The sequence below is a fragment of the Meles meles genome, chromosome 2 (assembly GCF_922984935.1).
Source record: "Meles meles chromosome 2, mMelMel3.1 paternal haplotype, whole genome shotgun sequence".
Classification (NCBI taxonomy): Eukaryota; Metazoa; Chordata; class Mammalia; order Carnivora; family Mustelidae; genus Meles; species Meles meles.
Window position 1 is genome coordinate 12,065,582 of NC_060067.1, and position 26,772 is coordinate 12,092,353.

The 26,772-nt window shown below is 35.7% G+C and overlaps 1 protein-coding gene across 6 annotated transcripts; it reads left to right on the forward strand.

Moving 5' to 3' along the window:
- LOC123937381 (sulfotransferase 1E1-like) lies at positions 1–25,706 on the forward strand. 6 transcript variants are annotated; one of them, XM_045998191.1, is made up of 10 exons: positions 299–340; positions 994–1,066; positions 8,838–8,895; positions 10,293–10,455; positions 12,951–13,076; positions 14,452–14,549; positions 18,289–18,415; positions 20,320–20,414; positions 21,796–21,976; positions 24,828–25,706. In XM_045998191.1, the coding sequence occupies exons 4-10, from the start codon at positions 10,296–10,298 to the stop codon at positions 24,938–24,940; spliced, it is 900 nt and encodes a 299-aa protein (XP_045854147.1). In that variant the 5' UTR covers positions 299–340; positions 994–1,066; positions 8,838–8,895; positions 10,293–10,295; the 3' UTR covers positions 24,941–25,706. The 6 variants fall into 6 exon arrangements, with proteins under 6 accessions (XP_045854149.1, XP_045854144.1, XP_045854147.1 ...); XM_045998190.1 differs by lacking the exon at positions 299–340 and adding an exon at positions 430–465; XM_045998192.1 differs by lacking the exon at positions 299–340 and adding an exon at positions 1,728–1,808 and having other exon boundaries at positions 1,000–1,066.
- The last annotated feature ends 1,066 nt before the right edge of the window (positions 25,707–26,772 follow it).

Consider the following 26,772-nt stretch of genomic DNA (forward strand, 5'->3'; position numbering starts at 1 on the left):
AGTCATAACAAACCTTTTAAAGGAAGTGTCTTCTCATTATAATCAAGAGACAAATGAGAACTAATGAGGTTTGGAACTGGGTTGGAGGTATTGACTAGGGTCGAGGAGTGGGAGCAAGGGAAAATTTCCTCAGCTGAAGATGGAGCAGGTGCAGAGGTGTGAAAAGAAGAAATGTGAAGGATTCTTGGGCTCTACAAATCTTTAGAGTTTTGTTTTTCATATTCTCTTATCTAAATTACATTGGCGTCAAAGGTTAACATCACATGGAAATACCACACTATCCTGTTACGTATGTGACTGGAGCAGAGAGCAGTGAGATTTTTAAAAAAATAATTCAAAGGTGAGTGATGTCTACATTCTTTCTTTAGCTGTCATCTGTTTTTGATTTTCAGGTCTGCTTCCGAGTTGAAAGAGAAGATCTTAAGTAGGAGGTGTTTTCCAATTGACTTGTTAGGACACAACCAGGTACTACAAAGCCTTCTTTGACATCTCTCAGGAAACTGAGCTATGTCTACTGATCCAGGGTCCTCACTGCCCTCCTGGTTTTTCCCTCCTTTTCTTCTCTCCTCTTGCTCCCCCAAGAAGTTTATTCTTTTGAAGGTCAATCTCATTTTATTATTTATCAGTGAGTAAATAAAGAACCTCCCCTTCCTAGCATACATTTTGCTCCAAACCCCTTCTCCCTCATTTCCTCTTCGCGTCCCCTCCCTCCTTCTCCCAAACCCGCTGATTGCTATTGGCAAATTTAGGAATTTGATTATGATCCAAGAATGAAAACTAACAGCAGAGGCTTTTCACATCCCTGTATGAATGAGCATGACTCTGTGGCTAAATCTGTCAGCAGGTATGGATATATACTTTGATCCTCATTGCATCACAGATGCTAGAAAACCAAGCCCCACAAATTAATCTCCGCCTCCCTCTCTGGCATTGGGAATAAAAGCTCACCAGAAACATTTCAAATGCTTAAGTGGTTCTCATCTTTTTTGGCAGCCTAAAACCCGAGTGGAGATCGAAGAAAACTAAATTGGATCACCCAGTGTTTTTCCCAGGATCATCAGGACAGGTTGTATTTTTACTATTATTACTGATGTGAATATTTAGATTTTTAGATGTAGGAAATTTAGATGCAAAGTATACATCACAAAGCTGTTAGAAAAAGAGACACAGAGAGAATAAAGTCTTTATTAATACTTCAGTTACTTAATAATGTAAAACACATCGAAATCTTTTTAAATCACTTGTCACTAAAAATAAATCTTGCATTATATAGTGCTTTGGTGTTTAAAGAATTTTAACATAAAATTATGGTATCATAGCGACTCTGCAAGTTCTGCATGCTGGACATGTTCTCCATTTCACTAAGGAGGAAACAGAGCAAGCAGGGTAGAAACAGTTATAGTGGAGACTGTATTCTAGTGTGGTGACCAGTTCTGTGAAGTGTGACAGAAGCAGTTGAATGCCACCATGGGCCTTTATATATATTACTGTTACTTTTAAATGAGAATATAGCAGAAATACAAGTCCTTGGCCCATCATAGACAGGTATATTATTGGCAAAATAGTAGCTATTTTATCTAGCAGTCCTTAATAGAAGTGAGAGAGAGCAGAGAGATTCGATTTGGCAATTAAATTTAAGAAGTATTTTTGAACATCTGCTTTGGGACATAGTATTGAGGCTGGATGTTCACTGCTTTCAACCATTTTTCCCAAATCTGAGTAAGTAGAAGACGGTGAGGACTAAGTAAGTTCTATTCATCTGCACTCATCATGTGTCTGCGACCCTTAATACTGCATCTGGAAATGAGGTAGGTCCCCACACACCTAGCAGCTGCTGGATGAGAGGCAGATTAGGGGATAGAGAAGGGGAAGATAGAGAAAAGGAGAAAGAAATAAAGAGGAAAAAGAAAAATTCTTTCTGAATTCTATTGAATTTATAAAGCACAGTTCTAATGATTTTTCTTGGTTGATGTTTCTAGACAACAGTAACCTTTATACTCAGAAAATAAAATTGACAATTTCTAACTGAAATACATCTTTTAAGAAAGAAGAGAGTAGCTAGGGGGTGAGTCCATACATTGTGATATGAGATAACTTACTAAGAGAAGTAAATAAGAAAAGAGATTTTATTATATGCCATTCAGCTTAACTCTGAGAAAAAAAATGGACCACGAAGGGGTAAGCAGAAGCCAGCCAACTGCTGAATGATAAAATCGGCTACTCCCAGTTGACTGTAAGCCAATATTTGCAAACTTGGCAGAACACCAAGAGAGTTGTTCACATGAATAAACAAATCAATAGGCTGGGCAAGTAACATCTGTTATACACATTTCTTCCAGTGAAAGATTTCTGTTTCTGAGAGCAAGGAAGGTTTAGGGAACAAGATGATTTATTTTATTATTTTATTATATTAATTTTATTTATTTTTATAGATTTTTAAAAATTTATTTGAGAAAGAGAGAGACACCATGAGCGGGGGGGGGGGGGGTGGGGAGGAGTAGAGGGAGAGGGAGAAGGATACTCTTCTCTGAGCAGGAAACCAGATGCAGGACTCCATCCCAGGACCCTGAGATCATGACCTAAGCCTAAGGCAGATGCTTAACCAACTGAGCCACCCAGGCTCCCAAAAAGCTGATTTATTAACAAGACTAATTTTTCATCAAAATCTCCTAATTTTGGTGAGATGACATCTAACATACCTGAGAGGGAGGTCTTCAAAGTGTTGAGTCTGCTGTTAGGGACAGGGATTTTTTTAACTTTTAGTAACAACATGCAGGAATAGTGTTGTTCTGTGTTTCCAGAACACATGCTAAGTCATTCTTTAGTCAGAACCAAATGAAAAACTCTTCCATTGTGTCTGTTTTCTGGTGTGTAATCTGAGACCAAAATGAAATAAATATATTGGGTTGTCCCAAAGAACTTAAAAGAAGCAAGCAAATAGAAGTCATGTGTTGTAAAAATCATATTGGACATTTACAAATTTTACCCTCTTCAGTGAGAAAACAGATTATTGATTATCGGTTTATCCAGGTAATTTTGTATTTATTAAATATAGTCTTGGGAATTTTTAAAAAGGTTTTTGTTTATTTATTTGACAGAGAGAGAGATAGCGAGAGAGGCCACACAAGCAGGGGATGGTGGGAGAGGGATAGGAAGGCTTCCTGCCAAGCAGGGAGCCCGATGCCGGGCTGGAGCCCGATGTGGGTCTCAATCCTAGGACTCTGGGATCATGACCTGAGCTGAAGGCAGATGCTTAATGACTGAACCACCCAGGTGCCCTTATTCTTGGGAATTTTAACAACATATATTTCCTCTGCTTTTAAAAGAGATGTTACCATGTTGTGCGTACTATTTCTAACTGAGAGTGTCCAAAGTGTCTGGCTCCTTATCATGAGCATGCTATGAAGGTGACACATTATGTCAGCTTTATTCAGTCAAAAGCAAAGTTAATCATAATTATAAAACAGTTTCAGGATTTCAAACTCAATGACATTTCACCATGAGATTAATGTGGCTTTTTACAAAGCACATAGAGCAGAACATAAGACAAGCCACACAACAAACAAGATAACGCCTGGGTGGTTCCGTTGGTTGAGTGTCCAACTCTTGATTTCAGCTCAGGTCATGATTTCAGGGTTGTGAGATTGAGTCCTGTGTCAGGCTCCTCACAGAGCATGGAGTCTGCTTGGGATTTTCTCTCTCCTTCTCCCTCTGTAGTCCCCTACCCCACTTGTTTCTTTCTCTTTCTCTCTCTCTCTCTTAAAAAAAAAACAAAAACAAAAACAAACAAAACAACAACAACAACAATGGCAGAAGGGTGTAGGAAGTTAATGAACCAACCTGAAGTCAGTTTGTGGATGCGCAGTTGAGATAAGGCCTTGGTCCAGTCTGGGTCAGTTCTCTGCACTTACTACTTACCATATTCAAACAATGGAGGGTCTTGGTTCCATTCAGAGAGCAAGTGGGCAGAGCCTTGGGTGGTGGCTGCCTTTTTAATGTGATCAGACATAGACAGATCACCTCTGAAGATTCTGACTGTTTGCTGCCCTAATTCTTCCCTTTTTAAAGAGATTTAACTGGTTTGGGGGCCCAGAAGACCTCTTCTGGTTCTGCTTGTTATCATTTGTGGGATGTCAACCAGTGCTGGTCCTGGCATATCTCCTAGATGCATACCTTAACTGCTTGCATCATTGCTTGACACAGCCCCTTGCTTGACATGAGAGACTCCATCTTTCTCTCCACACTCCTCCCTATTACCATATGGATTTGGTATAATAACAATATAAGCTCATAGTTATTAAGAATTCATAATGGGAATTGATAATTTCCATTCAGTGTTTCCGGTAAGTATTATCATTTTTATCATCCTTAATTTGTAGATGAGAAAATGGAGCATAGTTGACCTGAAGTAATTTGCCAAGATCATACAATTTCAAATAGCAGAACTAGGATATAAACATGGTGGTATACTTTAGCACCCACACTCTGAATAACTATATTCTATTCTCTGTTGTGTACACATTAATCCTCTAAACTAATATGATTATATAAACTTTGAACATATATATTTCTCATTGTATGAGCACATTTAAATATTTAAGGAACCATACCAACCATAAGGCAAAAATTTGACACATTGATTATGTGAGCAGTGAACTTCTATGCAACTGTATTAAAAGAGTTCGTTAAGGTAGTTTAGGGGAGGTTGGGTGGTCAGTTGGTTAATTGTCTGCTGTTGGCTCAGGTCATGATCCCAGGGACCTGGGGTCTAGCTGAGTATCAGGTTCCCTGCTCTCTTCTCCCTTGCCCACTTCCCCTACTTGTGAGCACTCTCACTCTCCCTCTGTCAAACACATAAACAAAATCTTAAAATAAAAAAGACAGTTTAAAGATTACTGACAAATAAAACAGAGAAAGCACATATGTCTTCAATATAAAATCAACAATAAATTACTAGCTATAATTCAGTTAGGAAAAAGCAACACTCTTGATGGATAAAATAATAATAATAATTTAATAATTAATTTAATTTAATTTAACAATTTAATCTATTTTATTTAAATTAAAAATTAAATAAATTTAAATTAAATAAATTAAAATTAAATTAAATTAAAAATAACAAAGTTTTTAATTTAATAAAATTAACTTACAAACATGAAACATAAAAAATGATAAAATATCCCTGAAACACAATTTTAAAAACATATTTTCAATTATGAAAGATTACAACAAATAATTTTCAATACTGGTGAGGATATGAGAATATAAGCATTTGCATAGAATGTGCAAATTTTTATAATTTTAGTAATTAAAAATATTTAATGATATTTTATATGTTCATAACTTTTATTTTTGTAATTCCATTGTCACTGCAGAGGTAAGTGTGAAAATACATATGCTTAAAGACATTCATTATGGTGTTACTTATATCTAAAAAATGGGGAACAACAGAAATTTCCCTCAGTAAAGAATTGTGTTATCTATGTTACACCCATACTATGGACTGCCATGTGTCATTTATAAGAATAAAAACAGAATTTATGTATTAATAGAAAATTTTGTTCACACTACATAGTGAAAAAATAGAGTGAAAAAGAATGTAAACTATAATACAAATTAAATTAGATATGTAAGTATATAGGCTTCATATACATTTAAATATTAGGAAGCATAAATATAGTGCTATTAGGAGTGATTATGTCTTCTGAGTAGAATAAAGAGGGCATTTTCATTACCTCTATATTGTTTAATTTGTTTTCACCAATCATGTGTCAAAAATAAGGATATTTAGGGGTGCCTGGGTGGCTCAGTGGGTTAAAGCCTCTGCCTTAAGCTCAGGTCATGATCCCAGGGTTCTGGGATCAAGTCCCACATCGGGCTCTCTGCTCAGCAGGAATCCTGCTTCCTCCTCTCTCTCTGCCTGCTTCTCTGCCTACTTGTGATCTCCATCTGTCAAATAAATAAATAAAATCTTAAAAAAATAAGGATACTTATATATGCTCATTTATATGTATGCATAACTGTGTGCATATTTGCCTTCCCTTCAGTAAGGTCTTCAAGGTCTGTTACAGGACAAATTTAATAGATAATGATGTCTGCTTTTTCACATAATTTTATGACATATAAATAAGATTTTAAAATAAGACTTTTCAAATCTGGCACAAAGTAAGTGCCTAGTAAAGAATATCCATTCCTTTTCTTCTGGTGATTGTAGAAAGAAGAGATTTGTACTTTTTACAGAAAGGCCAGCTGAAAGGCTACTCTCATATTCAGTAGGGAGAGGCTCTGAGCAAGGGCAGTGATCACGAAGATAGGAATATGATTGGTATGAGAGGGATTGAGTCTGTGGGACTTAGTGCCAGGTGCTGGTGATGGGGAGTTAGGAGGGAACATCTGAAAATCTCCAGCTATAATTTGTGGCCTAGAAATATAGTGGGGAAAACATGACGGGAAAAAATCTTCAGAATAAGTCAATAGTCTAACCATTTGATTTAATTTGTAGGATTTATCATCCTAAAATTTTACACCAGTTATTTCTTATGTTGGGATAATCTGGTCTGTCACAGTAATTGCAATTTCATTTTCTTTTTATAATGCATCTCTCATGAACTGGGATTCTCTGGATTATATTAAGTGACTCAAAGAACTACTACCCCCAGAAGGCTCTCATTATACTACAGGCTCTCTGAAAAAGACAATAAAAGTCATAGTTGTTACTGGATAAGCATATAGCTTAACAGGTGGCTTTTGGGCAAGGGTGATATTTGTGAAAGGGAGGTACATGAAAGCAACTTCCAAAGGAACCATAAAACCAAAGAAAAAGACCACCTCCAGCTTAACAAGAAATGGTTTTACTAAGGGGGCTTATGGACTGAAGTGTGTCTTGGGTCATGAAAGATGAGTAGATCTCTGCAACCCCACCTCCCTTAAGACTTGCTTTTGTAGACCTAGAGGCTGGAAGCACTGCTAGGGGACCACCCAAGAGGAGAATGTTTAAGCATGTGTGTGTCCAAGGAGAAACCTCTTTGACTTCAACCATAGCAACTTCTTACTAGACACATCACCATAGGCAAGGGAAACAAAGCAAAAATGAGCCCTTGGGACTTCATCAGGATAAAATCTTCTGCACAACAAGGGAAATGATCAACTAAGGTAAAGGCAGCCTACAGAATGGGCTGATAAATCACATATCTGATAAGGGTTAGTATCCAAAATCCACAAAGAACTTACCAAACTTAACACCCCCCAAAACAGGTAACCCAGTTAAGAAAGAGGCAGAAGACATGAATAGACACTTTTCCAAAAAAGACATCTTCATGACTAATAGACACATGAACAGATGTTCAAGATCTCTCAGGGAAATATAAATCAAAACCATGATGAAGGATGCCTGGGTGGCTCGGTTGGTTACGTGTCTGTTTCGGTTGAGGTCATGATCCCAGGGTCCTGGGATGGAGTCCTCCATTGGGGACGGGGTGGGGGGGAATATCTCTGCTCAGCCGGGAGTCTGCTTCTCCCTCTGCCTGCAGCTCCCCCTGCTTGTGCTCGGTATCTCTCATCTTTCTCTCTCTGACAAATTAATAAAATCTTTAAAAAAATAACCATGGTGAGATACCATTCACACCTGTCAGATGGCTAAAATTAACAGCATAGGAAACAACAGGTGTTGGCAAGGATTCAGAGAAAGGCTAACGATCTTACATCATTGGTGGGAATGCAAACTTGTGCAGCCACTCTGGAGAATAGTATGGAGGTTCCTCAAAATGTTAAAAATAGAACTACACTATGATCCAGTAATTGCACTACTAGGTGCTTATCCAAAGGATAGAAAAATACAGATTGGAAGGACCTGGTGTTTATACCAGCATTATTGACAATAGTCAAACTATAGAGAGAGCCCAAATGTCCAATGTCCATGGAAAGATGAATGGATAAAGAAGATCTATCTATCTATCTATATCTATATCTATATATCTATATATATATTATTTTTGTACTGATATATATATATATCAGTATATATATATATATCAGTACAAAAAGAATAAAATCTTGCCATTTGCAACAATATGGAAGGAGTTAAAGAGTATAATATTAAGTGAAATAAGTCAGAGAATGATAAATATCATAGGATCTCACTCTTATGTGGAATTTAAGAAAGAAAACTGATGAACATATGGGACGGGTAAAAGAAAAAAAGGGGAGAAAGAACTAAGCCATAAGAGACTTTTAATAATGGAGAGCAAACTGAGGGTTAATGGATGGGCTAGATGGGTGATAGGTATTAGGAGGGCACCTGTTATGAACAGCACTGGGTGTTGTGCAAAAGTAATGAATCACTGAGTTTTACTTCAGACACAAATATTGCACTATATGTTAAGAACCTAAAATTTAAATTAAGAAAAAAATTTTTTTAAAGAATAAGTGTGTGTCATAGTCATATCTCCAGAGCTGACCAAAGACATTTTGCCTTGAGGGTGTACTTAAGGGTGTGGTTAAACAAAGGGAAAGAATGTAGGGAGGTGATGGGCTCAAGAAGGCTTCAGATCACAGAGCAGTCATCATGGCATATATGCACAAATATATGCACAAATCTGGTTCACACAGATGAATAAAAAGGAGCTCTAAAGAGGCTAATATCAAAGGACTAAATTTGTTGAGATGCTATATCACAAACAGAATGGAAAAGGAAAGACAGTGAAAGAAGTTGAAAGTCGATGAAGGAAAGTTTGCTTAATTAAAAATCCTATGACCAATCTGAACATGAAATGAGTTGTCATGGGATCAGGAAACGAATTATCAGTGATAACCATCTTGTTTAACCTTATATGTTTCAGACACGTCATTCAATGGGAATACATACTACTTTACTGATCAAATGAGAGAAAGGTGAAGGTAATGTGAGAGGTCTCAGAGGAATCTATTATATCCTCAAAAACCCATGTCTTAGATATATCCATTACAGAGTCATTAATTTCATCTTTTAAATACACTTATCAAGCATTTGAATTTTTTCATTAAATGAAACATTCAAGAACTAAGGAAGCTATGACTTTGAGATCATGCAGTGGCTATCAAATGTGACCATCAATCTTTTCATGTTATTTGATGTATACATGATTAATCACTATGATTATTTGCCAAAATATTGTTGTATTTTTTAAATCTCTTAGTCTTTTTATATACTCCATCAATTTTGACAAAGAAATGGAAGGCTCTGTTTTTATTCTTCATGGAATTTGCTATGCATAAATATAATACAATTTTTTAAAAAGATTTTATTTATTTATTTATGTGTGAGAGAGAGAGAGAGAGCATGAGTAGGAGAGGGGTAGAGGGAGAGGGAGAAATGGGCTCTCTGCTGAGCATGCAGCCTGATGCAGGCTGGATCCCAGGACCCTAGGATCATGTCCTGAGTGGAAGGCAGATGCTTAACAGAATGAACTACCCCAGTACCCCAAATGGTGTTTTTTTAGGTCCATGGAAGACAGTACAATACAATTATTAAAAATCTTAGAGATTATCCATGGGTGCCTGGGTGGCTCAGATTTTAAAATCTTTTAAAAAAATTAACATAAGGGCGCCTGGGTGGCTCAGTGGGTTAAAGCCTCTGCCTTCGGCTCAGGTCATGATCCCAGGGTCCTGGGATCGAGTCCCACATCGGGCTCTCTGCTCCACAGAGAGCCTGATTCCTCCTCTCTCTTTCTGCCTGCCTCTCTGCCTAATTGTGATCTCTGTCTGTCAAATAAATAAATAAAATCTTTAAGAAAAAAAATTAACATAATACAAGCACTTCACATTATTTTTTACATAGGTTTATTTTGGGGGGGTGGATTTATTTATTTTAGAGATAGAGAGAAAAAAGAGAGAGAGAGAGTGGGGAGGAGAGGGGTAGAGGGAGAGAGAATCCCAAGCAGACTCTGCACTCCATGCAGAGCACAATATGAGGCTTGTTCCAATGATCCCAATATCATAACCTGAACTGAAACCAAGAGTCAGACACATAACAGACTGAGCCACACAGGTGCCCCTATTTTTTATGTAGTTTTAAACACTTTATAGTGCCTTGTATTTTCTTACTCTTTTCTATTGTTAGACTTACCTTCTGAATAGGATTAGAGATTCTTAAAGCACCAAGACTATGTTATATACTTCTTAAACATGCCTTTACTCTATACACTCAACAGCTAAGAAATGCTAGAAACCCACAACAACCTCAATGTACAGAGCTGTTATTAATTTTAAAACATTTTAAAGTACATATAAGTGGAAAATACACATTTTTCTTTCAGCGCATGACCCTTAGGATGGATTCTTCCAAATCTGACTATGATGCATACTTCGGCAAAGTCCACGGAATTCTAATGTATAAAGACTTTATAGAATATTGGGATGATGTGGATACATTCCAGGCAAGACCAGATGACATTGTCATTGCCACGTATCCCAAATCTGGTAAGTTTCCTTATTATCTCAATGCTGTTCTCTTTTCATCTAGATACGACAAACCCACCTTGAATGGTGAATATTTCGCTGTTTGCTTCTTCCACACTGATTCTTCATATTAAAGACAGACAGAGTCGTTTTGGTACAGACACAGAAAAAGTGGATATTATAGCTCTGTTCTAAGAGCACGGTCTGTACCTGTGACTTCGGCAGCACAGATTCCATGTACCTTTAGAAAATTATTTCATATAAATGCATGAATATAGAACCATATTGTCATTTTGTATAAACAAAGTACAAATATTTTTTTCCAGACTTTTAAAAAATTATTTTTTCAGTTAACTAGCTCTTCTTAAGTTTGCCCCCAAACTCCTTTTTTAAGTAACATCTTTTTTCCTGAGATTAGCTCAACTGTTAATCATAGTTCTGGAATCTCACAACCATAGATCTTTAGAAATTAGAAAGATCGGATCAAGACTTCTCTATTTAGTTGTTACATTTAACACTTATATATGTGTTAAATGTATTATCTTACTGAAGGAATTCTTCCAAAACAGAGTTCTCATAATCTTGCTCTCTTGCTTAACGTATGTCATTGGCTTTCTAGAACTTCTTAAAAACTCAAACTCTAATATGAACTCCAAGGCATCTTGTGCTCGCCATCTGCTCGCTTTTGCAGCCTCCTTCCCACGCATTTCTTCTTCCAATTAGGCTTTATAATGTATTTCCAATTCTTTTCCTCATCACTATACTATTCTTAAGTATCTGACCTTGGTGGGGGGCTGGGGGGAGATGGTTCAGCCTGCTAGAATCCTTTTCTCACAAAACTGATGAACTAATGCCAATAATGTGCTAAGTCTAAGTTCAATTCTCATGTTGTCTTGAAAGCATTTCTTGTTGATACATCACAGCAGCAGAAGCACACTGAGTTACATATTCCTCCTTTGCAGTCTTGAAATTCCTGTGCCCACCTGTTTTATAACAGCTTAAGAAAAGAGAAGTTTTGTAATTATTGTGCACTGTTCCCAACTCTTAAACATGACTTTGAGCACCAGAAGGCAAGGATCAAGTCTACTTTTTTCTGTTTCCTCTGTACTGGGGCTCAGCGTGAGGCATCAGAAGTTAACAGTAAAGTCTGTGGTTGAAGCATGCTTGAGTGCATCATCTATTATTCAAGTCTCTTTACTTTTTTCTTTTTTTCAAAATTAACAATTTTATTTTCATGCAGTATTTGTAGATATCTAATAGGACAAAAAGATAGTTCAAATCTTGTGCTCAAAATACATGTCTTTGGAGTATAAGTCTCCATAACACATGAAACACTAGCATAGTGACTACATCTTACTTAACTGTGTATTCTTGACATTTAACATAATGACCAGCATATTCTTGATATACATGTGTTGAAAAGAATGAATGAATGAATGACACCTTCCTATGCACATGATCTCCCCGAAAGTACAAACCCTCTATTCTCATTGACCTGCCTCTTCACCATTTCTTTGCATGTTTTTCCCATTTCTGTTTTTTCAGTTTCATTCAGCAAATTTTTATTAAGTTTCTGCTATGTGTCAAGGGTGATAATAGCCCCTGGAGATACCATGGTGAATAAAACACATCTAATCTCTGCCTTCTCAGTGTGTATAATCCAATGGGGAACATAAATAAATAAAGTGGCAGATATGATATAGTATGAAAATGTTGTGGGTGAAGGAGGTCCATTAGGGAATTGTGAGAACATATAGCAGGAGTACTTTGCTTGGGGTACTTCAGAGGCTTCTTAGGGTAAACAAAGCAAAGATGTGAGAGATTTAGCTCCTAGAAGATTGTTCCAGGCTGCAGGAATGGCACGTACATGATGTGAGAGCCTCTGAGGGCATGCTTGCTCTCTGGATTCTCCAACTTGTTCCGTTCTTCTTTCTTGCCCATCTGTGTTTAGTCCATTCTTCAAGACTTACCTGAAAGCTTTCCTCCTCCCTACTTGAATATTCATCTTTTCTTTCTTTAAATTAAATTAAGAATTCAATTGTGCATTATTTTCACTTGTATGACTTTAGTCACCTTAAATATATTTATTGTTAATGTGTCCTAGATGCCAGGAACTATATCTTATTCCTCTTTGTTTTTCTTGATAATGTCTAATTAAATGCAATGCTTTCTATGTAGTAAGAATTCAATAATTCAAGCCTCCTAACTTTTTAGATATAAAAATTTAAATCCCAAACTGTTACCAGCTTGCACAATGTCCCAATTCGCTGTGAACAAATTTGGACTCCTACCATAGGTGTGGCTTACTACAATATTCATCTTCATTTATTGAGGTTATTTTGAGGTCTTGTAAGATTAAGTGTGAGAAGAAATATTTCTTGAGTTCTGAGGTTATTCTGACATCTTTCAAATTATATTGCATTAGGACACTTCAGCTTTATCCAACTATAAATACACTACTTGCATTGTCAACCTGAATGGTCGGTGAAACACTGAGATTTGTCTAATTTTCACAGGTACAACCTGGGTTAGTGAAATTGTGTACATGATCTACAAAGAGGGTGATGTGGAAAAATGCAAAGAAGATGCCATTTTTAATCGAATACCCTATTTGGAATGCAGAAAAGAAGAGATAATGAATGGTAATGTTTAAGTAGATTTTTTTAAATTTAGATTTCAAAAACTATCTACGTATATTCTGAAGTGTGGATATAGACAGTGCAAGGAAAGAGACTGTAAACAAAAGTGGCAATTTGTATTATGTCTTCTCCATGAAAAGCATGTAAATTTAAATTTAAATCTTGACAGAGTTTACGTTATAACATTAGACTGAAATAGAGTGAATAAGGAGAGCTCTTATATGTCTTCATATGAGAGCCTAGTAATATTTAAACATTTGTCCCTATATGGGTTGAATGTGATAATACATTAAAAACTAGAAAAATAACCATAAGTTGTTCAAGGTATATCTAAAAGGATATTCATCACAGATTACTTTAATATTGTGAAAAATTAGAAACAATGTGTTGATCAATAAAAAAATAAAGTGACATAATAACTCTTTGGTATCATTAAAAATTTTAGGATGTCTTATGTTTATTCACATTGCAGTTTCAGTATAATATACTGAAGGAAAAAATCAATTAGGAGGCATTAAAAATTCTATCTGCATGTGTGGTATTTAGATGGCTCTGATTCTAATCATATAGATCCACAGTTGACCCCTGAACAATTGTGGGGTTAGGGATGATCACCCCTCACACAATAAAAAATCTGCATATAACTTCTGACTCCACCCAAATTTAACTACTAATAGTGCACTATTATATTGGAAGGATTACCAATAACATAAACAGTTGTTAACACATATTTTTATGTTATATATATATTACATACTGTACTCTTACAATAAAGTAAGCTGGAGGAAAGCAAATGTTATTAAGGAAATTATAAGAGGCACCTGGGTGGCTCAGTTTGTTAAATGTCTGCTTCAGTTCAGAGTCCTGGGATTGAGCCCCAAGTCAGTCTCCCTGCTCAGTGGGGAATCTACTTCTCCCTCTCCCTCTGTCTGCTTCTCCCCCTGTTTGTGCTATCTCTCTCAAATAAAATAAATAAAATCTTTTTAAAAATAAGAGAAATTATATATAGTACTGTAAAAATTATATAAATATATATTTATTTAAATACATATTTACATAAAATGTATAAATATAAATTTTATAGTTATAGCACTGTAAAAAATCCATATATAAATGGACCTGTGCAGTTCAAGAACATGTTCAACACGGAATGTTAATAATGATTATGTTAATATCTTACTAAAGTGTTAATAAAGATTTTTCCCAAATGGTGAAATTTTACTTTATCTTATTTTTTCTTTATAATTTCCTCTATCTAAACTTCTGTTATGGTATGTATTATTATTATTATGAATATGCTTAGAATCTTAAAGTTAAAATTCTTACCAATATTTCTAATTTTTTAAAGTTATATAACCTTTAACTTTTTAAAAATCAGGAGTAAAACAGTTAAAGCAGATGGCATCTCCTAGAATAGTGAAGACTCATCTGCCAGCTGAACTTCTTCCAGTTTCATTTTGGGAAAAGAACTGTAAGGTAAGCAGAATCAAGTATTCTTAAAACTTCACATTTGTTTATTTGTTCTTTTTTGGAATCTACGGACATTTAATAAATTAAATGTATATTAAGGTCAATATAGTCAGAGTCTAGCTTTCAACTCCAACTTCCGAGGTGATTTGGAAAAAAACAAGTAAACTCCAAGCCACAGCTTCCTTATCTGTAAGAGGACAATAATACTATCTTCCTTATGGAGTTGTCATAAGAATTAAGTAAAAATAATGCTTGTTTATCCCCAGGGGTACAGGTCTGTGAATCGCCAGGTTTATAGAAAAAAATAAGAAAAAAAAAAGAATAAAAATAAATAAATTAATTAATTAAAAAATAATGCTTGTTATATGTTTATATGTTTAACACAGTATCTAGTATATTGTAAATATTCAATAAACGGTAGCTACTTTTGTATTTGTTGCTATTTTTTTTTAAAGATTTTATTTACTAATTTGAGAGGGAGAGTGCGAGTGCCCATGAGCAGTGGCAGGGACAGAGGGAGAAGCAGACTAGCTGGGAGCCCTATGCTGGGCTTGATCCTAGGACCCTGAGATCAGGATCTGAGCTAAATGCAGACACTTAAGTGGCCGAGCCACCCAGGCACCCCTATATTTGTTGTTATTACCAATGACACTGAATGTATTCCTTTTTGCAAACTATTGTGCTTGGTGCCATGAGGTGTGGAAGTGAACTAGAAAAGATAAACCAGATTATTTATAGTGATTATTTACTGAGTGCCTATCATGTGCCAAAAATATAACGATTAACAAGACCCGTGCAATCCTTGCCTTCCCGATCACATGGTCCAATGTGGGACTAGGCAAATAAGCAGACAATGAAGAAAGTGCCATAAGTCAAGTAAGAGAAGAATTCTAACTCAGACAATGAGGGCAGGGGAGGTGTCTAAGAGTAAGTACATCTCAGATGATGTTTAAAAGATGTGTAAGAGTTAGTCTATAGAATCCCAGAGGCAACCCCAGTGGGGATCTGAAACAAGTTCAGTTTAGCTGCAAGTTTGATTGTACACATTAGCTGAATAAATGGAGGGAGGTAAGCTAGGGTTTGATCACAACAGACATTGAAGTTAAGTTGAAAAGTATGGACTTTATTTAATGGTGAGTTACAGACTTTTTAAATTGATGATTGACATGATCGGTTTTGCTTTTCACAAAGAATGGTACATGAAACCCTAAAACATTAAGTCTTAGATCATTCATGCTGTTTCTCAAGACCTTTTAAGCTTTTTCTTAGGATACACTATAACCCATGTATGCTGCTCATATGAGATCTTAAAGTACTATATGTAGTCTTAATAACAAAATAGGGGATTTATCATTGTCATGAAACATTTTTATTTTGTACTCTAATGTTACCTGGCATATTTGACATTTTCCTGGAGATCCATGGTCTAAAATTCTTAAGATTCTATTTTTTGTTTGTTTTTATAACTTTTATCAAAAGCAATACTAGATAGAACATATACATCCTGCTGACATCATTCCATACATAAATATTCTCTCATTAACTAATGCTATTTATATATTTGGCAGGAGATGTGGAATCACCACTTTTTCAAGAGATTTGACCAAGTCACTTTTTTCCTTTGGAGAATGGGTTGTAGCCCCTTCACTTCTCAAATGAAAACAGAAGTATTTACAATAGTCTTAGTCTTCACTAGACTGTTCAGCCTTCACAAAACTGCTTATCTTAGGGATTCATCCAACAGTTAGATGGATTCATTTCCTGAGTATTTCTGGGATAATTCACTGGGGGACAGGAAGATAGATGGATTGACAGTATTAGTAAAAGTGTATTTGGAGTGGTGAGCCAGAAGCTGTAAGTGATTTTTAAAAAGTGGGGGGAAAGGGATCAACTAATAAGAGAAACAACTGAGGCCAATAAATGTGAGGCTTTGGAATTGTTGTAGGACAAGTATATTGGGAATAAATGATAAGGAAGAAGGGAGGAGTGCCAACAAGATTCATGATTTGAACATAAAAGTGGTTAGCTGAAATAAAATAAAAGCAACAATCAATGAATACAAGATGCTAGAGAATCAAATGGTTCATGCATACAGATACTAAAATTATGCTGGATGAGGATAAGATTAGGAATGGAGAATAATACTATGAGGCAGATGTTCACATTTTCAGTTAAAGCCGGGGAATGGCCAAAAGTTTAGAAAGGCTTTAGCTTTCTAGAGGTATGAACTGAGAATCACAGGAACAGGGGTTTTTCAAGTGTAGGATTTTTAACATGGATTATGATCCCAAGTGAATTGTACGTCAACTAGAAATTTTGACTTGAGAGAGTTGCAGGACTAGCTTTTCCTTGAAGACAGGGAAAGGATGTGGGGTAAAAAGTTTGAGGTATAGAGTAGTATCTGCTAAAATGGAGATAAAATAAACTAATGGGAGTTTAGGGGAAGAAGGATGGCTTTGTTCACACCTTATCCCCATTGGGGAAATCGAAAGTTTCATGGAGACCTGGAGCCAAGCTTTAAATATGGACAGCATTTTGAGATGTAGAGAATATTCAAGACAGAGGGAAAGTTCCATTCAGCTAATAGGCAAAAAGAAGTAGGAAGAGTATTTAGTTAGCTTGAAAAAGTTCAATATGGTTAATGATAGCTTTGATAAGGAAAGAAAACTCACTTTTTGGCAGGGGTACAGTAATTGGAGGTTTTTCTAGCAGGACCTTAAGAATGAGACTTTTTTTTTTTTTTTTAAAGATTTTATTTATTCATTTGACAGAGATCACAAGTAGGCAGAGAGGCAGGCAGAGAGAGAGAGAGGGAAGCATGCTCCCTGCTGAGCAGAGAGCCGGATGCGGGACTCCATCCGAGGACCCTGAGATCATGACCTGAGCTGAAGGCAGAGGCTTAACCCACTGAGCCACCCAGGCGCCTGGGACTTTTTTTTTTTTTTAAGAGATTTTAAGAGAAAGAGATAGTGAAGAACCATACTTCCCAACGTAAACTAGAAGATTTCTTTAAAGTAGTTTGAAAGTATAGAAACCTGTGAAGTTAAGACAGGCTAGTGAGCCAAATGAAAGCCAGTAAACAGTGTAGAGTCATGACTAGCCTTCCCTAACAGCACTACTCAGGTGGCTGAAGGACAGAGTGGAGGCCACAGGATACTGGAGTTTACTTCTGCAGACTGACTAAAGATCCCGACTCACTTGTTTATTGGAGAGAAAATTGGATTTCTATTGGATGGAAAATTTCTGTTGGATAGAAAATTTAGAACCAAAATTGGTGCTTTGCACAAGATGATAGAACTTTTTAGTGCCAGACTGACAATTGAAAACAAGGCTTCCTGATTGCTATGTTTGATTGGTGCTTCTTCTATATGTAATATGGAAACTCAAAAATACTGGTGAAGATTATATTTTTACTGAGACAAATGTGCATTTAAGTAAACCCTTAGTAAACATGTTTTCTCTCTAAGATTGAATGAAATTTGTGACATTAAAATAAGTTATTATATGTGAAAATGGCATAAAAAATGTAAAGTGAGAACCAGCCCTGAACAACTGTACAAAAGATGCTATCATTTCAGGTTACTGAAGAATTTTTCTTCTATATAATTTCATATATTTTATCTACTTTCTACAATGAATGTGTATTATATTTGTAGTTGAAAACATAAATGTTTTCTTTTTGCATCTTGATGAGACTATGCTTGGAAAAATTAAAATGATTTCATATATAATTTCACCTTTTTAGATGATCTATCTTTGCCGGAATGCCAAAGATGTGGCTGTTTCTTATTATTATTTCTTTCAAATGGTAGCTGCTCATCCAGATCCTGGATCTTTCCAAGAGTTTGTGGAAAAATTCATGGAAGGACAAGGTAAGAGGAGCTTCTTTACTCTCAACTCCTTCAAGGTAAATAATACAAGACAAATGACATCTCTGAGCAAAAATTTTTGTTGTCTTGTTATGGTCTGTTATTTTCTCTGATCCTTAAATAAAACACAGAAATTCCAGTAGATTCTGAACTCTGAAGCAAACATAGGGTTTCCAGATGTGGGTGGCAAAATTGCAGAATTTGGACATTCCAGTTCAGTGCCCAAAAATAAATATATAAAATCGTGTTTGGAGGTTGGACGTAACAGACTTTCTGCTCTACGACTGAGATTCAGTGTCCAATTTTCTCTCATTTCTTTTTATTAGAAAAGTATTTCACAGTGTTATAATTCTACTGAATAAAGGGCAAGGAAATAGAGAAGAGAGAATGCCCATTTGTTTCCAAGGAAAATTTCAAGTGTTTTGTGGGGTCAGAATTCATAAAGAAGTCTGATTATCTACAAAGTTCTTATTCTTTCCACCAGGGTACAGTCTGAATGTTTCTGCTAGATTTCTCAGAACCATACAAAGGTTACTTGAGCTGAAATTCTGGGAAATTTTACCTTTTTCTTTAACTTCAGACTACAGCAACTATCTAAAGTTGTGGAAGAAAGAGTTCAACAGAGTCCAGTATTATCTAAAGAAGGCCATTCTGATCCTGTAATAATAATTGCAAGAAAAATAATAATAATATCATCTTTATATTCATAGAAGATAGTATAGGCTTAATAAGACTATATATACATATACATTATGTTTGTTACATTTTGGGAAAAAATTATGCTAAAGCGTCATGAAATAAACAAATGCCTCAAGATCATCAAAATCCCCATTGTAAGGTGGAGAAAGACAGTATTACTCTTCTGCAAAACGGATGAATGAGGCACTATAAATACCATTGTATAACTTTTTCTTTTAGGAGCAATTGTGAATAGAGTCAAAGACCAGAAGTGAGGCAATGGCAACGCAAAGCAGAATACTTTGACTCAGACAACATTATATTATTCTGTCAGATTTTTATTGGGTGAAACATTGAAATATGTACGGGACAAGATAAGAGAAGAGAGAGATAGACAGAGACAACATTTCAGCATGTCATATCATATCATCTTGAAAATCTTCTAACTTTTTTGAGATGAGAATAGCACTAAGCTCCCTAACAAAACACCCCTGCTATATAAACTGCAAGTAGAGTAATAAGAAATTATATAATTACTGGCTTTAGTTGCCAAAGATAGTTTGTAAATGGTAAATTTGAGACCGAGACTGAATTCAGATTATAAGATCATTAATAGTTCCACTCCCTCCACTTTCCTCACTGACAGCATGATTTTACACACACACACACACACACACACACACACACACACACACACACATACACACACACACACTTCAAAAATCCTCTTATAAGCGCTGAATCAAGTTAGTGGGAGGGGAATGTCCTTCACTTTTTCTGTGTCATTAACCATGTCATAATGATGAAGTTTAGAATATGTTTCTGTACACAAATTACTCAACATACTTTGCCTCTCTTGCTGCAGAGAAATTTGCTTAAGATGTGTGACAACAGGGCACCTGCGTGGCTCAGTTGGTTAAGCGTTTGCCCTCAGGGTCCTAAGACCCAGCCCTGCATCAACTCCCTGCTCAGTGGGAATCTGCTTCTCCTTCTCCCTCAGGCTCTCCTCCTGCTGGCGCTCTCTCTTTCTCTCTCTAGAGTGCTCACTCTCCCTCTCTCCTCAAATAAATAAATAAAATCTTAAAAAAAAAGATGTGTGACTGATCTCTTGTTTCCGTTCCATAATAATTCACTTATATTTATTTGTTGCTGCTGTTGTTTGAATATTCATTTTCAAGCTGTATTAAGATGATACTATGCTCTTCCGTTGTTTTTATCTCCAACTTTAGTGCCATATGGCTCCTGGTATAAACATGCAAAATCTTGGTGGGAAAAGAGAAATAATCCACAAGTGCTATTTCTTTTCTATGAAGACATGAAGGAGGTGAGAAATTGAAAACATACTGTACACCTGAGACTAACATAACACTTTATGTTATTAAAATAAACACTTTAGAAAAAAAAGCATATGGGCAACTTAGTAATTTCTAAAATATTAGCATTTGACAACAACGTAGTTACAAAAATCTGCCTTTAAATAGATGATGCAGTTGGGGCGCCTGGGTGGCTCAGTGGGTTAAAGCCTCTGCCTTTGGCTCAGGTCATGATCCCAGGGTCCTGGGATTGAGCCATGCATGGGGCTCTCTGCTCCGCGGGGAGCCTGCTTCCTCCTCTCTCTCTGCCTGCCTCTCTGCCTAGTTGTGATTTCTCTCTGTCAAATAAATAAAATATTTTAAAAAATAAAATAAATAGATGATGCAGCTGCCTCCAAAAATCATAATAATCCAGATACTTTAGCATAGCTTTGAAGCTAATAATAAATAAAACTCTTCTGTGAATGAATATGTCGAAACCCTAATCTCAAAAAATTACCAAAGACAAAATTTGAAAGAACTTGAGTTCAAAAAATAAAGAAAAACCACAGACAGACAAGTAAATAAAATTATGAGAATAAAGACTTATATGGGAATTTACAGGAGTGAAAATAGGGTCATCTCACTCAAACTGAAGTAGTCAAGGAAATCATGCCAAAGAAGGTGATGCTTAAGCTGAAGTTTGATAGGCAAGTTGTAATTCGCAGGACAGAGAATTTGAGAATAACATTCTTTGTAAAGAGAACTATATGACAAAATAAGCATTATAGTTGGTATTGTGAATATTTGTATGAGTGGTTTATCTGGATAATAGGGCACACTATAGAAGTGATGTGTAGGGTTAGGGATGCTGGAGCTATGATTCATATACATCTGATGTTCTATGTTGGGTATTTGAGTTGTTATACCTTTTCTTAATCTTTTTGGTTACTTTGTTTCTTGGTACGTACACCAATAAATTAGAAGAAAAAAGTAAAACTACGTACATATTTTCAACCCCAAACTTAATCTTTCACAGGGGACTCTAGTCTTTGAGAGTGTATATTCATATTCATAGATAATAATTACTGAGCATGTACTAAGCATCATAGATAATAATTACTGAGCATGTACTAAGCATCAAAGTCTACAATAAATATTTTATAAACATCATCTCATTTAGAATTATAACAATCTTTGAAGCAACTTTTATGTCCATTTTATGGATAAGGGAAATTATGCTTAGAGAAGTTAAAAAAAATACCACTTCTCCAGGAAGTGTTTTTCTTCATTTAAAGTCTAATTCCAATACCGGTGGGGACAAAAGGGAAAGAATTTCTCTCTCTCTATTAACCCAAATAGTAATGAATTTAACTTTAGCAATTGAGTCCTCAAAATATTTTCTCTTCCTAGGATATCAGAAAGGAGGTGATAAAAGTGATACAATTTCTGGGAAGACAGCCATCAGAGGAGCTTGTGAACACGATTGTACAGCACACTTCATTCCAGGAGATGAAGGACAATCCATCCACCAATTACACAACACTACCAGAAGAAGTCATGAACCAAAAAATTTCTCCCTTCATGAGAAAGGGTGAGAGAGTCATATAATTTGCTTCGATTGCTCTACAAAGTCACAAGTTGAACTAGTTATAGGCAAACACCTATTGAAGTCTATTCTTGCCTATGGATCCAACTTGTTTTCTTCAAAGCTCTTTCACATTTGAGCAATATTTTTCCTGAGTTACCAGTTCTATAGTGAGATTAAAATGGTAGTGTTGCTACTACTACTACTACTATTACTACTAAATTACTACGATTTTCTGATTATTTAGTATATGGAGCATATTAAGAATTGTCAACAGCCCCCCAAGCCTCACTATCAGCACTAAAACCACACACTACTAACTGTCATTTATAAACCCTGTGTGCCTTGGTGTTGCACCATGTATATTATATAAATGTATATAATTTTAAAATTCTAATTCTCTTCAAATTCAAGTAAGAAACTCAAAAGAAAACTTCTATAATTATCTCACCTTGAGATGAGGAAAGAAGCCTAGAACAATTATCTTTTCCTTGACCAAGTGACAAACATTTTTCAAAACTAAGTGCCAAATACCCAAACTCATCAAGCTATACAAATATGTACAGTTCTTTGTAGATCAGTTAACCTCATTAAAGCTGTTTGAGAAGATTAAGTTTCAAAGCACTTACTGCCAAATATTGCCTTGTTTGGCAAAATATCAAAATGCAATGAGGTGACATTTTGTTGGGAGGAGGAATGATCTGAGGAGTTGTGATCAGTTTATAAATCCAAAGGCATGTAGACTATGTAGACTATTGGGACATCAGTCTACTAATATGTGAAGCAGAAACAGAATAGAGAAAATCTTGCCCTTTGAACTGAACTTTCAGTGACAGGACCAGGAATTTTTAAGATAATAATAACAAACCTGCTACTGACACCCACAGAAAGCCTCAAAAAGCGAGTTAACATATGGATTATATTTTAATTGTCTGGTTCTCAAATGATCTCAGTCTTCTTTTTCATAAGGTCCACATGTATTTTTAAGATTAATGGACCTAAAATAGTTGTCATGCTTCTAAAGGGCAGCTTAGTGCTATCCCCTTAGACCCTACCTAATTCTGAATACACACATTTTCTCTCTTTTGGGGTTATTAAACTGGGAAAGTTTAGAGCTCCTTTAACTAAGGGGGTAAGGGAACTACTAACTTAAGATACTCCTTCTGCTGGGGGGAAGGTTGGATGTGTTGGAATTCAAAAGAAAAGGACCTGCTAATCTTTTTTTTTTTTTTTTTCTTTTTTTTTTTCTCATTTTATTTATTTTTTCAGCGTAACAGTATTCATTCTTTTTGCACAACACCCACTGCTCCATGCAAAACGTGCCCTCCCCATTACCCACCACCTGTTCCCCCAACCTTCCACCCCTGACCCTTCAAAACCCTCAGGTTGCCCCAACCTCCCACCCCTGACCCTTCAAAACCCTCAGGTTGTTTTTCAGAGTCCATAGTCTCTTATGGTTCGCTTCCCCTCCCCAATGTCCATAGCCCGCTCCCCCTCCCCCAATCCCACCTCCCCGCAGCAACCCCCAGTTTGTTTTGTGAGATTAAGAGTCATTTATGGTTTGTCTCCCTCCCAATCCCATCTTGTTTCATTTATTCTTCTCCTATCTCCTACCCCCCCCATGTTGCTTCTCCATGTCCTCATATCAGGGAGATCATATGATAGTTGTCTTTCTCCAATTGACTTATTTCACTAAGCATGATACGCTCTAGTTCCATCCACGTTGTCGCAAATGGCAAGATTTCATTTCTTTTGATGGCTGCATAGTATTCCATTGTGTATATATACCACATCTTCTTGATCCATTCATCTGTTGATGGACATCTAGGTTCTTTCCATAGTCTGGCTATTGTAGACATTGCTGCTATAAACATTCGGGTACACGTGCCCCTTCGGATCACTATGTTTGTATCTTTAGGGTAAATACCCAGTAGTGCAATTGCTGCTCCACGTCACTCGCCATCAGGGAAATACAAATCAAAACCACAATGAGATATCACCTCACACCAGTCAGAATGGCTAAAATGAACAAGTCAGGAAATGACAGATGCTGGAGAGGATGTGGAGAAAGGGGAACCCTCCTCCACTGTTGGTGGGAATGCAAGCTGGTGCAACCACTCTGGAAAACAGCATGGAGGTTCCTCAAAATGTTGAAAATAGGACCTGCTAATCTTATAATAACACAAAGTAGGAGATGCTGAGAAGCTTACCTGTCAGTGGCAGCAAAAATGGAGTGGAAGAAATGGATATGAAGAGAGTCTGAATATGAGCATAATATCAAATATTGTGGTTGAGGGACAATTTCCAAATTTATGCTTTGAATACCTGGTGCTGCCATTAATCAGGTTACGGAAAATTACACATAAAAAACCCACAATTTGGTGGAGAAGAAAATGGATTTAATTTTGAACTAGCTGAATCTGAGATACTCTTATGGAATTCAGGAGGCAATAGGCTATGGATGCATAATCCTGGATTTGAGTGTTAGTATGAAGATTATATTTAATATCTTGGAAGTGTGGCAAAATATGGATCTCATCTTAAGAACTCCAACATTTCAGGGGGAACTGGGGAAGAAAAATAAAGTAGTAAAAGAGGAAAGTGTCAGAGAAAGAAATTTGCCGGGTTTTGTTTATTTGTTAACAATCAGGACACATCTTTCTTTGCAAGCTCAAATATATATATATATATGTATATACACACACACACTCATACACTATTTATAGTATATAAATATATTTATATTTATTTTTATTTTTATAATTGAAGATTATAAGAATAAAATTTGATTAGGTGTTAATGAAAGTATGAATATAAGAAACCATCATGATTCTGGCTGTTTTCTCTTTTGTTACAGGGATTGCAGGAGACTGGAAGAATCACTTTACAGTAGCCCTGAATGAGAAATTTGATATACATTATAAGCAGCAAATGAAGGGGTCTACACTGAAGTTAAGAACCGAGATCTAAGAAGGGCTTCTTAATATATATGAAATTAAAGCTTTCTTCTCATCATTCTTCACTTTTTCCAAAGTTTAGGTTGGTAGAGGGGTGTCTGGATAGCTCAGTTGGTTGAGTGTCTGACTCTTGATTTTTGGCTCAAATTGTCACCTCAGGGTTGTCAGATCAAGCCCAACATCGAGGTCTGTGATGAGTGTGGAACTTGCTTAAGAGTCTCTCTCCTTCTTCCTCTGTGCCTCCCCCAACTCGTGTGGTCTCTCTCTAAAAAAAAAAAAAAAAAAAAAAAATTAGATTGGTAAAGAAGTCATATGAAGGATCATGATCAGATTCACATGATTATTGAGATATTCATATAAAAAGATTTTTCCCCATTACAATCTTTTTCTTTCTTCTTCTTTTTTTATAGATATTACACAAATCTATAATCTATAAATTATTACAAATCTATGATCTATGTGTATGATGTAGGAACACACATACAGTTTGAATTGTCAGAGTCTCATTTAAAATAATAAAGCATTCCAAATTATTTTTGTGATTACTTTTTTCCATTTAGTAGTACATTTAGTATATGAATATATTTATATACATATATGAATAAATATGTATATTAATAACTCTGCATGAACTTTGAAGACCTTGGGAGAAACACTAAAGAATAAATACATTTCGGGGCACCTGGGTGGCTCAGTGGGTTAAAGCCTCTGCCTTCGGCTCAGGTTGTGATCCTGGGATCAAGCCCCACATCAGGCTCTCTGCTCAGCGGGGAGCCTGCTTCCCTTCCTCTCTCTCTGCCTGCCTCTCTGCCTACTTGTGATCTCTGTCAAATAAATAAATAAAATCTTAAAAAAAAGAATAAATACATTTGGAAGCACAATTATACCTATTATTTCCTTCTTGATTTTCTTTCATTTTCTGCAAAATCACTTACTTAGGAATTTACCTTAGTCTAATGTAAATTTGGGCAGAACAGAACTGATTTCCAGTTGTATAAATAATCCTAATGAGTACTATTTATGTTTGAATGTCTTCAGCTAATCTGAAACATTTATGCTGTGAGGTTGTTCTGTCCAATATACAATGTATTAAATGTAAGGTCTGTAAACTAAAGTATTAAAGAATGTGATATTTGCCAGTAAAACAAAACAAAAACAAAAGTGAGAGAAGAATAATTATTATTTTCTATTTAAGCAATGTTGTTTTGGCTTATGTCTCCTATTTTTCTATATCTTATTGGTGATTTTCTTTTCTATACTATGCTTAATATAACACTCAATGCTTCCTTTCTCTAAATCAGAAGACACACAAGGTCATGTAAATTCACTATGTGCCTTTTGTAGAATATTGTATCTTTAATTAGTAAGCTAAAAAGCCAAATCTAGGAATAAATTGATATGATTTGTATTCTTACACTTGGAGTAAAGTCTCGAGATTTCTCAGCACTCTGTTCAGTAATTATGATTTTTCAGAATCAGAGTTATTTTTTAAAAATGTGTAACATAGTTATACATGATGCATAAATTGGAAAGTCTCAAAAACAGTTAAGATTTGTCTGGGGTGGGATGAGAAGTAGAATTTCAATCTCTGAAGGGAACAATTTTTAATTTAAAAAATACCCAATTTCTGATGATTTTTTTTCATTTAACATTATAGTTTATAATAACAGAAGTTTTTTAATTTTGTAGTTTGTAGAACTGATGGTGGCTGTTGCCTAACGTATAACTAAACAAGAATAAACTCATGCATCTCTCTGACTTTAGTTCTTTAGTGAGTTCTTTAGTGTATTCCAAGTTGGCCTGACTGAAATTTAGATCAATCACATTTCCCGATAGCTTGTCCAG